The sequence below is a fragment of the Ambystoma mexicanum genome, chromosome 7q, assembly GCF_040938575.1.
Source record: "Ambystoma mexicanum isolate Mex_15411 chromosome 7q, UKY_AmexF1_1, whole genome shotgun sequence".
Classification (NCBI taxonomy): domain Eukaryota; kingdom Metazoa; phylum Chordata; class Amphibia; order Caudata; family Ambystomatidae; genus Ambystoma; species Ambystoma mexicanum.
The window spans coordinates 178,622,068-178,638,234 of record NC_090941.1 but is presented as its reverse complement, the minus strand read 5'-3'; the positions used below and the strand labels follow the sequence as shown (position 1 = coordinate 178,638,234).

The window sequence follows — 16,167 nt, the reverse complement described above, 5'->3', positions numbered from 1 at the left end:
TTAATATCTACTTCTTGTTTTTCTACAGCAAAGTTACCAGAGTTTGATATAAAAACGTTGAGCAAAAAACATCCTCTAAATCCTGTGACGGTCAGTATCTAAAATCTGTGCTCAACTGGTCAATTTGTATATATTAACAGTAGATTTTGAACAGGTTTGTCTTGCATACAAAGCATAATTGTTGCTCCTGATGACGGCTGAAATAAAATCACCCAACTTGTCCAGTAGTAGTAATGGCTAACCATGCTCAGTTGCTCTTGACATATTTTACAAAGCTTGAAAATGAAACCGTAAAAACCAAATCAATAATCCAAAAATCGTGTCTCCAAAAATGGTATTTACCTTTTATTTTCTGTTTCATAGATGAATAGTGCTTAATTGGAATTAACATGAACAACTAATGCGTACACAATTAATGCACAAACGTATTTCATATATGTGTATTTGCTTAGAATGTTTTATTTATTTGTAACGCGCCATTAACCTTCAGGCATCTGGGCACACAAAACGGGACAAGAGCAGGGTCATTACCATCGGGACTCGGGAGCTAAGAGTTCAAAAGACATAGCGAAGATCAGAGAAGTCCATCTAACAAAGAGCCTATGAAAAAAGTCTAGTTTTCAGGGCTATGCGAAAACTCCTCAGGTTTTTGGTCCAATCGTAGAGTACTTGGCAGTGAGTTCCAGACCTGAGCTGCCAGTATCGGAAAAGTGCTTTCTAGGCCCTAATCCTTTTAAACTTTAAAGTGTTTATCAGACCGAGGTTTGCTGAACGGAGGGCCTGACTAGGTACATTCAGTGAGATATGTGCTCTCAGGTAGGGCAGTGCCTTCCCATAAAGACATTTGTGAACTAACAGCGCTGTCTGGATCTGAGCAGGGACGGGAAGCCAGTGTAGTGATTGCCTTGCTGATGAAATATGCTCCCGTCTAGGGACAACTTTAATAATGCGCACAGCGTCATTCTGGAGAATCTGTAGTTTCATACATTTTTTTACTGGCCCCCACCATGAGGCCATTACAGTAATGCAAGCGTGAGAGGATGGTGGCACAAGCAACTTCGGAAATGAAGGGCTTGATATCTCGCAGAAGTTTTAGATAATAATGGCAGTTTTTGGAGACCTAGTTGGTTTGACTTTCAGTGTAAAGTGAGGCGTCAAAGAAGGCCACCAATGTCCACTACAGGGATGAGGCAGTACTTAATTCTGAAACGGGAGTATTCCAACAGAAGTTTAGATATTAGCATGGAACTGCCGAAAAGCGAGTTTGGTTTTTGAACCATTCAGACACAGCCAGTTCTTGGTCATCCATTGTTCAACGACCCCGTAGATGGAATTCATGTTTATTGTGTCGATCTTAATTCCCCGCTGATTTCCAAGATCAGTTGGGTGTCATCTGCATAGTTGGTAAAAGACAAACCAATGGTCTCTAGCAGGTCACAAAGAGGTCTGACATATAAGTTGAAAAGAGTGGGTGAAATGCAGGCTGGCTCCCTGTGGGGCACCACAAGTAATGGGGGCGGATTTGGATGAGACACTCTCCCAACTAACCAAAGATTGGCTAGCTGCAAGAAACTATCTAATCCAACTGCTGGATTGGTGAGCGCAATTTGCCAATTCAGAGAGGGAATGGATCAGACGCTTGTGATCCAGGAAGTCAAATGCTGCAGATAGGTCGTGGAGGAACTGGAAGCCCAACTTCCCCTGGTCCACCATATTAGTTTGCAAGTCAATCAATGCACTCTCTGTGCGGCTTTAAAGCCGGTATGTTTACAATGAAGATGGGAGGGGTATTCCAAGTGGGCCTGTAATTGGAAAGTGGCAACCTTATCCATCACATGCTATGCCTAATCCGACATCTAGTGGGTTGGTGCAGAGTATTACATGACTTGTTTTTCGAAATCGAACAAGGGACGTCAACAGGGTGTGTCTGTAATACTATCCCTACTGTGATGTACCCATAGGCCTTCACGCGTCGAGGTCCTCAAGATTGTTTTTTTTCTGCCTTTCACGTTGGTCATATTCCTTGGATTTCTTCATTTAAGTTTATTACTCCTCAAAGAGACTTGTTAATCTTTAAATCAAATTACTCTTACTTATCACTCGTTCAATGCTCCCTCTTGGCGCATCAAGCAAATTTCGACAAGACCTCTCGGCCATCCAGAGATCCAAGAACATTGTCAACTGTGTACTCGGAGACCCCCGGCCGGCCCATAGAGCCGAGGTTTGCTCAGAAGTACTTTAAGACGAGATAGCTGCACCCTTGAGATGGATGGGGTGCAGATTCATTACTCCAACACCAATCAATAAGGACAACTCAATGGTTTGGCAAAGTGAGTCCGTTTAATGACAAGTACATAAAACGGGGAGACATGAATATCAGCAGTGATGCGATCGTCCTTCTCGCTTCAAACTCCAACGAACTTCATACAAGTTATAACATTTATAATAAAACCTCGTCGTCATTGACATGTAACACTCAAAAATTAACATGCAATTCTATTGGTTAGGAAAAGGTAACTTTACTATAGGTACTATATCTGTATATGGTAACGGAGTGAGGGGATTGGGTAAACACAGTCAGGTGGGTGTCTAAGCCCTTCCTTCAAAAATGACTACTGTAGACGTCACTAAAAGCACAACGTCTCGTTGGTTCTACTAACTATAAGACCCTAGATTATTTGGTCCATTGTGATTGGGTTGGCACCAACCCCATGCATACTTTTCCACTTCGCTTAGCAGCACGCAGAATGGTCGGCCAGGTGCGGGGTGCCCCTTGGTTACCCGGCCTTCCTCCGATTATGGTTACAATCAATCATCACTTTAGTAGCCATGTGTCAATTATTTCACTGTGGTTGGCCTCGAAACTACATCTTCTGTCTGGAAAGGTTCTGATATCTCTGCCTGGTCGGGTGCCAAGCGTAGGTGTGAGCCCTTGCTTCTTGCTCGGCTGGTCACGTGATTCCTACAACGTGAATTTGCCTCTTTTCTCTCAATTTGTGTATTTGATTCTTCTTTCACCCGCCACCTGCCTTCGCCTTCTTATCTCGACCTTTCAGAGGCAGGATATTCTGTTCTTAGTTTCAATTAGATGTAGCTACTGTTCGCCTCTTTTATTAGTATGACTTTGGCTTCTCTCTGCCGAGTTTCGTTTCAGCCGTCTCTTCTCGTTTTGCTAAATATTAATCTTTTCTCGTTTGGCCTTTAGTAACCTCGGTTGATTCTGCTTCTTGTGCAGAGTAGTATACTTATAATAATGCGCTTCGTTTGAGGTAGATGATGTATACTGGCGCTTGCCGCACTATTCTTTTACTAAGCAAAGCAAGCTGCACTGTTTTCTCAGCTTTCTTGCGGTTCCAAGCATATTTACAGGTGTAAACTGGTTGACTATCTTCATTTTGCTTACAGCTTAATTCTCTTACGTTTTGATATTGTTCTTTCACTTTAAGTTCACAATATCCTTTCTCATGGAGTTTTGTCTCTTTGTGTCTTTTCTCGGGTCGTCATTTCTTCTATCTGTGAATCTGTCCGGGTCCTTGTGATGTCATCATTCGTCTTCCATTAAGACCTTTTTGGTTTCTTCCAGGACTGTACTTAGGCAATCTTCATTTCGTTTCATTTGTTGGTAGGGTTTTCTTAATGGATACCTTACTGTCCATGATTTTCTGGGTATCGGTACTTCAATAGGTGCTACTCTTTGATAGGCATTGGGCAGAGCCCTACTGCGGCTCTCTGCTGGTTTATTTGCTCATCATATGTCACATATTTTGGTGTGAACGTTCCTGGTACTTCAAAATGGGCGACTGGAGTGCAGGTTTTATTTGGGACCTCCTCTACAACGGCTTTCCTTCAGGCCTCGGCCTACACAGTGGGTAGAGTGGGGTGATAATCTTTCCCAATTTTTTCCTTGGAGAATGCCTCCATACCTATTTCCCTTTACTCTGTTACGTCTCGCTGTCTTTCGACAAGGAGAAGACTCCATTTAAATGTTTCCCCTCTTGCAAGCAAATGTTTCCCATGAAGGATACACATGACGTGTAACCATTGTCTCCCTCGTGACCACCAGGAAACTCATCTCTTTCATCCGAATACACTTAAGGATCGACCGTTGAAGCGCTGGGAAGACTACTCGATGCAGGCTGAAGCATCGTCTGAGGAATCCGAGGCAGAACAAGACAGTCCCGGCGCCATAAGTGACGCTGGGGATACATTGTTTATGTATTTATAGAGCGCACAAGGTACCCAAAGGTTTAAGGGAGCTAAACGTACATACAAAGAGCCGGACAGAACACATAAAGGGAGATGAAGAAGATCATAAGAACAGAAGCATAATCATAAGAGACTTTCGAATGGATTGTGTCCTCCCACTTATTCCTCATCTTGTGATAATTCGTTATCTCCAGCTTTGCTGCTTCGGGAAAAACAATTCTCGGCAGAGGGCGCTGTGCTCGAGGTCGTAGCGTCGATTGTCCCTCGACGGACTCCGTACTCTGTCGACGTCACCGATGGTATAAATAGCCGAGCCGCGCCCGTTGCTTCAGTTCCGTTTTTCCGATCGCTTTGCTATCGAGAACGGCGCGCTTATATTTTCTGTGAAGAAAATGTCATCATCTTCAACGCCTTCGACACCCAGGACTGGGTTAAAAAAGTGTGCAGATTGTGGTTCTAAGATGTCGATCACCGATCCCCACCGGATTTGTCTCTGGTGTCTCGGTTCCAGTCACCGTACCGGCAACTGCGGGTCCTGCCAATCAGTGACCGAGAAAGCTCTTCGTGAGAGGAGAGGTAAACTGTCGGTGGGGAGGGAGGCCTCAAAAAAGGTTACGTCAAAAAGACACAAGAAAGCGACTGATTCTAAGGAATCGGATCGCCATAGGCACTCAAAGAGATCTCGACCTAGGAGTAGATCGAGACACTCTTCATCATCATCGAAAAAAATGAAGAGGAGACATAGATCTCCCTCATCATCATCCTCTTCTTCAGAGTCGACCGAAGAAATTTGTTGTCCGACTAAGTCGGATTCTCCCAGTAAGTGGGAAGAATTCCACAAAAAGATGATGGAGGTTTTCGAAAGACCCTCGAAAAAGCCATACCCCTAAAGTCGCTTCATTGGACGACAAAGGGAAGTCCAAGACTACCATGGCAAAGACCGGTAGCGTCAGGGAATCCATAAAAACTCGAGTCGACGTAAAACCGTCAAAGACTCTTCGAGAGTCGAGCACTTCTCCAGTGCCATGCAAAAAACACAAGTCGTCGAAAACTTCGACGACTTCGTTGACGCCCTTGGCGTCGATAATTTCGACTCCAAAGCCAAAAACATCTTCGACGCCATTATCAAAGTCATCTTCGAAGACTTCGAAGACCCCTTCGACAACTTCGAAGGGTTTGCCAATTCCTTCGAAGCAGATGGAAGAGGAAGAAAGGAGATTCACTCCTTTTCACAGGTCAGACTTTTTCAAATCTATGTCAGCAATTTATGAAGAGTCTGCTTCAGAAGAAGACAAGGTTACTCCTTTGGGAGTTACTTATGGTACAAGACAAGTTCCTGAGGAAGTTATTGACCAGGAATCTAGAATGAGAGACCTGAGTGATACTCTACATTCTGCCAGTGGAATTGACACATCCCCAGAATTAGAGTTCGCCAAACCTGATCCTGCAGAGCATGCAGATGCTGTGTACAGGGGTCTTATGACCAGGGTAGTTGAATATATGGGTTGGGGTAATACTTCACCCATTTTTTAACAAGATGACATGACGGATATAATCGTCAAGGGACCTCAGAAAGATCCTGTTCTCCCTTTCCACAGGGCCCTTCAAAGGACTGTGGAGAAAAACTGGGAAAAACCAGAGACTATTGCTGCTGCATATAGTACTTTTCCAAAGAAATATAGACCAGCTGGAACGGATCCTGAATATTTGAATAAACATCCGACTCCAGAGAGTTTAGTCATTCAGGCAGCATCTACTTCAAAACAAACTGCTTATCCAACTATCCCTCCAGATAGAGAGGATAAAAAAGTTGATGCCTGGGCACGTAAAGTTTTCACGTCCGGCAGTATGGCACTTAAGTCGGCAAATGTCACCTGTACCCTAGCCAGGTTTACCCATACCCTGTGGGACTGTATTTCGGCGGCGGCTGATCATATTCCAGAAGGCGAGGAAAGGGAAGGCTTCCTGAATGTAGTCAGACGGGAAGGAGGCAATGGGGGAATGTCTCCAGTCTGGACTGGATACTGCTGATAGTATCAGCAGATCCATGGCTGCAAGCGTTGTGCTACGCAGATTTGCGTGGTTGAGGAAGTCGGGGTTTGCACCAGACGTGCAAGCTAGACTCCTCAACATGCCCTTTGATGGCTCGAGGCTCTTTGGCAGAAAGGCTGATGAAAGCCTAGAAAAACTTTAGACCTCGAAAGCAGCAGCTAAATCATTTAGCGCCTCTTTGCGCCAGCCTCTAAAACCCTATTCCGGCTCATCTTCCTGGAGGGGTCGTTCTTTTCGATACTACTCCTCTTTTGGTAGAGGAAGAGGACAGGCTTCTCAAAGGGGCAAAAGAAACTTCCCTCGTGGAGCACGAGGAAGAGGTGCAAAATCAGCCTCAGGAACGGCATCTGTACCCTATGCCACTCCTGCAGCCGCCTCCAAATCCCTCTGTGACCTTGTTACACAAAACACCAGTGGGAGGCAGGATCTCTCAACATCTGAAGCAATGGCGGGGCATTACCTCAGATGCTTGGGCACTGGAAACAGTAGCCCAAGGTTACTGTCTCCCCTTTCTAAAAAGGCCTCAGAATCATCCACCGGGAGCCAACTCCGCCAAAATTCCGGATCCGCTCCTGTTGCAGGAAATTTTAACCCTGCTAGAGAAAGGTGCCATAGAACTGGTACCTGTAGCGGAGAGGAACAGGGGTTGGTACTCCCCATATTTTCTCATCCCAAAAAAGGACGGAGGACTGAGACCCATCTTGGACTTGAGAAACTTGAACAAGTTCCTCAGGAAGGACAAGTTCAAGATGGTGACTCTTTCTCAGATCCTTCAGGCTCTCCAACTCCAAGAATGGTTGGTATCATTGGACCTTCAGGATACTTACTTTCATGTGCCGATCCATCCAAAGCACAGAAAGTACCTGAGGTTCGCGATTGGCAATTCTCATTATCAGTTTTGAGTTCTGCCATTCGGGTTGACCTCCGCCCGAGGGTTTTCACCAAACTGTTGGCGGTTGTGGCAGCAAGTCTCAGGAGAGGAGGTATTCACATATATCCCTACCTGGACGACTGGTTGATCAGAGCAAGTTCTCCAGAACAAGCTCAGGAACATCTTTCGATCACCTGCCACTTCCTCCACAAATTGGGCTTCTCACTCAATTTCAAGAAGTCCCACATGATACCATCCCAGAAGCTCCAGTTTATCGGAGCAGTCGTGGACACTTCCTCGGGAAAAGCCTCGCCTCCCGAAGTGAAAGCTCTCCACATCCAGCAGATGGTAACGAAGTTCCAGAATGCCCAACGTCTACCGGCCTTCGATTTTCTCAGGTTGCTCGGCCTCATGGCATCCTGCATTTTCCTAGTGCCAGAGGCCAGGTTGAGAATGAGATCCCTTCAATGGGCACTCAGAACTCAGTGGTCCCAGTTCTCAGGGAATATGCCGGATCTTCTGCAAATCCCGAGCGCAGTTGCTCAGGATCTTCTATGGTGGCCTTGCAACGACAACATTCTCATGGGAGAGTCTTTTTGGCAACCATAGCCGGAGATGACAGTAGTGACGGACGCCTCATTCACGGGGTGGGGAGCACGCACCAACGATCTGACAATCAGCGGTCGTTGGTCTCCATCAGAGTCCAAACTACACATCAACCTGTTGGAGCTGAGGGCAATCAGACTAGCTCTGAAGGCCTTTCTGCCCTCTGTACAGGGAAAGAATGTCCTGATAATGACGGACAACACAGTGGCCATGTACTACCTCAACAAAAGAGGAGGAGTAGGGTCACTACCACTGTGCAGAGAGGCAATGCAGCTATGGTTCTGGGCAATACAAGAAGGAATCTCTCTATCAGCAATTCACCTAGCCGGAGAGAAGAACACGGCGGCGGACGCTCTGAGCAGGCAGAGCACGGTCTCTCACGAGTGGGAGATAGCTCAGGAAGTCCTTCTGGAGATCTTTGCCTTTTGGGGAACCCCTCAAGTGGATCTGTTTGCCACCGTGATCAACACAAGTGCGATCAGTACTGTTCAAGGGAATTTCCTCAAAGAGGAGCTCTGTGAGACGCATTCGTAGTGGAGTGGAAGTTTCCACTGCTGTACACGTTTCCCCCAGTCCCCGTGATTCCTCTAGTAATCAGGAAGTTGAGAAAGTTCAGGAAAACCATGATCCTAATTGCCCCGGATTGTGCCAGGAGAACGTGGTACCCGGACCTTCTGGACATGTCCATCTGCCCTCCAATACGTCTTCCGCAGAGAGAGGATCTTCTCTCGCAAGAGGAAGGTCGGGTTCTCGATCCAGAGGTCAAGACACTCAACCTTCACGCATGGTTTCTGAGAGGTTGAGATACAAGGATTGGGATCTTCCGGATGACGTAATGGAAATCTTGCTTTTGGCCAGAAGACCAGCAACAAAATCTTTGTACCGATGTCGCTGGAACAGGTTTAGTAACTGGTGCAAAGACAAGGATGTGGACCCTTTTCAGTGTGGCACCCCAATGGTGCTTTCTTTTCTGCTACATCTAGCTAATCTGGGGCTCCAGATAGGAACAATCAAAGGATACCTTGCTGCGCTGTCCATTTTCAAGCGCTCCTCGGAAGAGGTTTCATATTTCAAAATACCGTTAATCATTCAGTTCTTAAAAGGGCTTACTAATGTATACCCTCCAGTACCTTTTCATGTACCAACTTGGGATTTAAATTTAGTACTAAAATTCTTGACTTGCATACCTTTTGAGCCTCTGCATTCATGTCCATTGAGGCTTTTAACTCTAAAAACTGTCCTTCTTGTGGCCCTATCATCAGCCCGCAGGGTTAGCGAACTTCAGGCTCTCTCATGCAAACCACCATATACTATTTTCTTTATAAGGGTAGTCCTTAAAGTTAAACCTTGGTTCTTGCCGAAAGTAGTCTCGGACTTTCATTTGTCACAAAAAATAGTACTACCAACTTTTTATCCTCCTTCTCATCTGGGCAAGCAAGAGGAGAGATTACACAGAATAGATCCCAAGAGGGCTCTTAGTTTTTACATCTCAAGGATGGCTAAATTGAGACAAGATGACCAACTATTCGTGGGTTATACTGGTCATAAATTAGGCTTATCTGTAACAAAACAGACCATTTCCCGCTGGATCATATTAGCCATAGTTGAATGCTACAGATTAGCGGGAAAAGAATCACCAGATGGGCTTCGTGCCCATTCTACAAGGGGAATGGCTACTTCTGCGGCTCTAAAGATGGGAGTCCCGGCAGCAGATATTTGTGCAGCTGTAACCTGGAAAACAATATATACTTTTGTTAAACATTATTGTTTGGATACTGCCTCCTCTAATGAGGGTTTATTTGCAAAGGCAGTTCTGCATTCTGTCCACGAAAACTGAAATTAGTACTCTCGCCTCCAAAATTGCTACTGCTATGGGAGCCTATCACAAGATGAGGAATACGTGGGAGGACACAATCCATTCGAAGAACAAGTTACTTACCAACTGTAACGTTCTTTCGACTGGATGTTCCTCCCACGTATTCCTCATCGACCCTCCCATCCTACCCCACAGTACAGTTTTACGTTTTCTTACACTTTCCTCTCACGAAGAATGTATCGGTCATGGGGCACGCCTGGGTGTTCCTCCTATATGTTTCATCGAAAAAACAGAACTGAAGCAACGGGCGCGGCTCGAGCTATTTATACCATCGGTGACGTTGACAGAGTATGGAGTCCGTCGAGGGACAATCGACGCCATGACCTCGAGCACAGCGCCCTCTGGCGAGAATTTTGTTTTTTTTCCGAAGCAGCGAAGCTGGAGATAACGAATTATAACAAGATGAGGAATACGTGGGAGGAACATCCAGTCGAAAGAACGTTACAGTTGGTAAGTAACTTGTTCTTCCGGACATTCGTAAGGCTGGAGGGGCTTAAGAGAAGAGTACTGTCTTAAGCTTTTTCTTAAAGACCTCAGTAGATGATATGACTCTTAGTGAGGGCATTAAGTAATTCCAAGCCTGGGGGGACGCTAAAGCAAAGGCAGCATCCCTTGCCTTCTTGGTCTTGCATCGGGTGATGGTAAGCAGATTGGAATCATCCGATCTAAGAGATCTAGAGCTGTTTATAACTATGATGGCTTCTTTGACATAGACAGGCATTTGGCCCCGCACACATTTATGGGTGATAAGGAGTAACCTGAAGGAGACCCTGGCCTGAATGGGGAGCTAGTGAAGGCTTCTTCTTGCCTCTGATACATTATCTCTTTTCTTAAGGCATTTGACGACCCTCACCGCTCCATTTTGAATTACCTGGAGACGGTGAAAGTCAGATAGGGGAATGCCTACCAGAAGGCTACAACAATAGTCCAGTTTGGATCGTATTATCGCCCTGGCTAGTGTCTGAGTTTTTATTTTAGATATGAAGGGTCTTAGATGGCGAAACAGTTTGATAAAATAAGAAGAGGCAGAGATCAAACTGTTAAACTGGGCTTTCATATTCAAGTTTTTATCTAAATAGATGCCCAGGGTCTTCACCTTATTCATGACCTCAATGTTGCAATTATCTATATTAAAATTCTTGTAAATTGGTCCCAGTTTCTCAAGTTTGGTCTCTGACCCAACTAGGAGAAGCTCAGTTTTTGAGCTGTTGATGGCCAAACCATTGGCCACCATCCAGTGTTGGATCTTTTGATAGATTATATTAATGAATATTTTGTCGTCCTGGTGTAAACCTGACATGGGTATGACGCACTGTGTGTCATCTGCGTAATTCACAAAATGATCCCTTCCTGTTCCAGTATCTGAAAGAATGTGATCATATAAGAAGGAGACACACATGCTCCCTGCGGGACTCTATACAATGAGGGTTGTGGGTTTGGCTTCTGCGAGATTGCTCGCAACCCTGACTTGCCTACCCTTCAAGAAGGACGAGATCCAATCAGTCGCCTCCACGGAGAAGTTGGCATTGTTCCTTAACCTGGTGGACCATTCCATTCCGTTCGAAGGCTGTCGAGAATCATGAGAAGGGAGATTTGGCCCTTATCCATACTCTGAAGGAGATGGGATTTTAAGGCCAAGAGAGCCGTCTCGCTTCCATGATTAATTCTGAAGCCTGATTGATAGTTATGAAGGATATGATTCTGCTCTAAGAATATTGAGATTTGATTATAGCTACTCTGTCCAAGATTTTTAACAGAAAAGTGGTCTTCGTCATAACGTCTGTAATTCGATCGAGTATGTGGACAAAAGGTTAGGCTTCTTCAAGAGTGGAGTAATCCAGGCATTTTTAATTTTGTCTGGAACCCTATTGAGAGAGACGGAGGCATTGACAAATTTGGTCAGTGCAGGAATGAGAATGGGGGAGCACTCCTTTATCATAATAGAGTAGCACGGGTCCCCCTTACAACATGTACTTTTAAGTTGAGCAATGGTTTTGGCCAGTTCTTCTTCCGAGATCGGCTGGAAGTTAAAAAATAGGCTGTTCCTCATCCTTCATAACACAAATGTGTACATTGTTTTCCAATTCTTGTTTAGTCATAATGAGGTTTTTTTCCTCAGTTACCGCTCAAATTGTTTCCAATTTATTAAACAGGGCCTGCTGAATTTCTGTTCACCAGGACTCATTTTTGAGAATGGAATCTTGTGTGGGCCCAGGAATATGCGATTGTTCTTTTAAAATGTTAAAAAGTTCTTTGCTATCAGATTTAGCGTTCGCTATTCTTGTATTAAGTCCGGGACCGGGAGACAAAAGATTCCTGGGTGCCCGTCTCAATCTCAATAAGGCAGACTTCTGCACTGCTATGGAAGGTCCCTCTGGCGACAGTGGCACACATATGAACAGAAGGGTAGTGGCCCACAAGGCGCTGACACATAAGCACAAACATAAACAACATACACCCTCACCACACGTTTCGGCAAAACTGTAGAAACGTGGCAAATCGATCATAGAACCTAGCCCTTCAGCAGGCAGCTCAGTGACTCTTAAGACCTCTGCGCACAGTACTTGTATTTCGGCTCTCGTTTCCAAACACAAACATATGCTGAGCAAGAGTGGTTCCACGCCCAACATCCCCTTACAAACACCTGTCCAGCCTGCACAGCTGCCGAAACAGTCTGTTTCGACGCATATCGATACCTGAAGGTCAGGATACACAGGTGCCAGGACATATTGTTGGAGACGCTCCAGACCATGTCAAACACTCAACAACAGAAGGAAATATTCTTTATTCTCCACGATATCCCTTCTAGTGGTCCCTGGACTAAAGATAGATTTGAAAGTACCATGCATTCAATGGTTTAATTTGTGGAATTTTTAAATAAACACCCTTTCAGACATTAACGCATTTCTCAGGGAGAGTGGGAGCCTACGTCTAAAATTCCTAGAGTACAATAGGCTGACCCCTAAGAAGTTTGTAATTGAAATAGATGTAGACGAGGATGAAGACTCGTCTTAGATGGTGACCCTGGAACGGACCGCAATGATTCCGATGATTATACTGTATCACCCCCAGACGTGACACAAGACCCTGTGCCAACTTCACTCATTGATGGCCAGCTGCTCTATAATGACCTTCTTAAGAAGATAGAAGACTTTTTGACATATAGATACACAGGAGTCAGAGGAAGACTCTGACTTCTTTGATCACATACTCAAGGAGAAGATACTGATCAATCATCTCATCTCATCTGTTTGTTTGAGATGTCTCCAGCCCTCACTTTCTAAGCCTGCTCTTAACTAGAGCAGTCAACCGCACCTAAAAAAGCGCTTTAAACCTGCGCCCACAGACCCTCTCTTCATTAAGGGTCACTTGAAACCTGATTCCCTGGTAGTTATCACCACCTGCAAAAGGGCAGGCACTCCCCTAGCCACTTCTGAAGCGCCGCCAGATCAGGATACCAAGAGAGTATATGCTCTTGGAAAGAAATTCTCAACATCTGCGGCGTTCCAAATGCGTATTGTCAACAATACTACCCTTATGGCTAGCTTCAGTAGGGCCCAGTGGAATCGGGTAGAAGAGCAGGTTATTGGGGTGCCAGAGCCCTTGCGCTCTGAGATCCTTAAGACTCTAATACAAGGCAAGCAATCTGCTAATGCCAAACAGCTGCCAAAACATACAAAACTGAAGTATACAAACAGAAAGCTAACTCTCTTAACACACGTATTATGAATGCCACCTCCAATAGCAAAGAATTATTTGCCATTATTAAGGAACTGGAAACACCCATACTTCCACCAAGCACAGCTGTAGTAAACAAAGCATGGTGCTCAACTATTCAAGATGCCCTAGCCTACAAAATTAGCACATTGCAAAATAAAATTGAAGCCCAAAAGAAAATGCTACGCCCCCTTGCCAAGATCACCTCACCTTCACCTATAGCCAACATACTAGACGTCCACTTTACACCAGTGACTACAGCCCAAGTACAAAAAACAATAGCTACACTAAAACCCTCTAACTGTAAAGGGGATAACCTATTACTCACTTCATTAATGCATCATTCTCTACTAACACTATCCCACCCAGTATTAAAGAAGCATGGGTCACCCCCCTCCTCAAAAAACCCTCACTAGACGCCACCATCCCCACCAACTATAGACCCATCACCAGAGTCCCCTTCCTTCTGAATATTTTAGACAAAATTGCTTATACCCAAGTCCAAGCCCACCTCGAAGACAACAAACTACTAGGTAACAGACAATCCGGTTTCCACCCTGGTCATAGCACTGAAACAGCGCTATTGGACCTAACAAACCAAATGGATGCGGTCAGAGAATCAGGAAACCTATGCATTCTTCCTCTGCTTGACCTATCCGCTGCGTTTGACTTAGTTGACCATACTAAGTTATGCCAAACTCTATCAAAGAACTTTCATTTCTCTAAAGAAGCAACCTCCTGGATTAAATCTTTTCTCTCAGACCGCACCTCAAGAGTAGCCATAGGAAATACAGCAGCTGACCCCATATCAGTCCCTCTGGGAGTCCCCCAAGGATGCTGTCTCTCTCATACGGTCTACAGCGCCTATACCAAACTACTCTTTGCAGCACTAGACGCTATGGGAGTAATTTACACAAATACTTATTCCTATCTCAGGTAATCTAGAACATGACACTATCTGTGTCAATCAAATTTACGCCATCATCCAAAATTGGATGGCTGCAAATAGCCTATGTCTCAATGGGGAAAAAACGGAGATCCTCATATTAGGCTCTCCTGCCCGCCTAGCTAAGCTTCACCCACTCTACACCGCTATAATCATCGACAATACACCTATACCCTTCTCCTACCAAGTAAAAACCCTAGGGGTCTATCTGGACTCTAGCCTCACCATGTGCAAGCATATCAGCGCACTTGCCTCAACCACAGCATACACCACCAAACTTATCTCATTAAGCCACCCTTTCCTCACGCAACAAAACTGTATAACAATAGCAAGAGCCCTCATCCCAACTAAATTAGACTACTGCAACATACTCCTCCTAGGCACCTCAAACAAAAACATTAACAAAATGCAGCTACTCCAGAACAAAGCAATAAGATCTGCACTAGGCATAAGCAAAAGGGATCACATCTCGCACCACAGGAGAGAGGCACACTGGCTACCCATCCAAGCTAGGATACTTCACAAAACACTCAGTCACCCACAAATGTGTATCAGGTAATGCCCCCAAGCTACCTCAATAACTGCCTCGAGCGTAAAGCCATAGTCTGATGCCTTAGATCCAATGCTAACTTACAGTTACATGTCTCACGTTTCAACAACGCCAGAACAGGTAGATCCAGTTTTACCGTAGCAGCACCCAGAATTTGGAACTCACTCCCTGCTAACATCAGCAATGAACCCACACTGAATAAATTAAAGAAACTCCTTAAAACGTGGCTATTTAATAAATACTGAGCATTGTAATCGCCACACTGCACGACAAATGTAAATATTGTATATTAACCGTAACCACTGTATATAACTTATGTAACCACTGCTTACGCAACAACCAAGATTAAGTATTCCTAGTCCTTTACATGTAACCTTTAAGACAAGCTTTCTCTGTAATTACGCCGTGATACCCTTGGGTTTGGGCGTACAACAAATGCAATGAATAAATAAATATATTATCAAGAATTCACTTGATGCTGCATATACAGCATGAAGGGTGGTGGCTGAGGGAACTCTCATTGAACGGCACGTATGACTTAGAGACTCAACACAAACCACGCTTATCAACATGCCCATAGAGAGCAATATTCTGTTTGGAAAAGCAGCAGATGATCCTCTGGAAACGGCTAACAAAGAGCATGAGACCCTAAAGACTTTAGGTCAAATCGCTAATAAGCCCTTCTTGCAGAGGGGATCTTATGGCAATCAACGCACATTTCATGTGCAAGGATATGCAGGAACATCACCCCTGACCGGTATTCATCAGGAGTGGGACCCAGCTCATGGTACGCCTTCTAGAGGCAGTTCAGGCGAGGGCATAGTAGGGTTAGAGGCCAAACCGCTAGTGGCTTGGCTACCCCCTCCAAGCAGTGACTCTGAGCTGCAGGTGCCCTCCCATGTCACCCCAGTAGCATTTCTTGCTTTGCCCACACATGGGAGGGGATCACAACAGACAAGCGGGTGCTGACAACTGTCGAGGACGGATATTGCATGGAGTTTTAGGAAATACCAGACAATCATCCTCCAAGCAAACGAGTTGGTGGCAGATCTTTCTTTGTCTGGGGCCTCCCTCTGGAACAGCCTCCCTGCCTCTCTAAAACTTGAGGAGAGCCATCTCCGGTTCCTAAAGCAACTCAAGACATTCCTTTTCACTTTCGCTTTCTCTCTTCCTCTCCCTTGCTGATGTCCCTTGGTGAACTGGACGAGAGGACTCCCAATCACATGTAACACCCCAAAACTACAGAGGAATCCGAAGAGACTTAAGTAAATACCCCAGCCAACACAGTACCTTAGCACAGAAGAAGAGTTGCAGCAGGATCTGCAGCCAAAAACCCAGTCGAT

At 45.1% G+C, this 16,167-nt stretch overlaps 1 protein-coding gene across 1 annotated transcript in view; it reads left to right on the top strand.

Annotated features, from left to right (window-relative positions):
* NEPRO (nucleolus and neural progenitor protein) overlaps nucleotides 1-16,167 on the top strand; it is a 362,800-nt gene that overhangs the window by 237,798 nt on the left and 108,835 nt on the right. Inside the window, exon 7 of the mRNA XM_069640036.1 lies at nucleotides 29-90. Coding sequence (XP_069496137.1) covers nucleotides 29-90 — 62 coding nt within the window. The remainder of the gene's footprint in view (nucleotides 1-28; nucleotides 91-16,167) is intronic.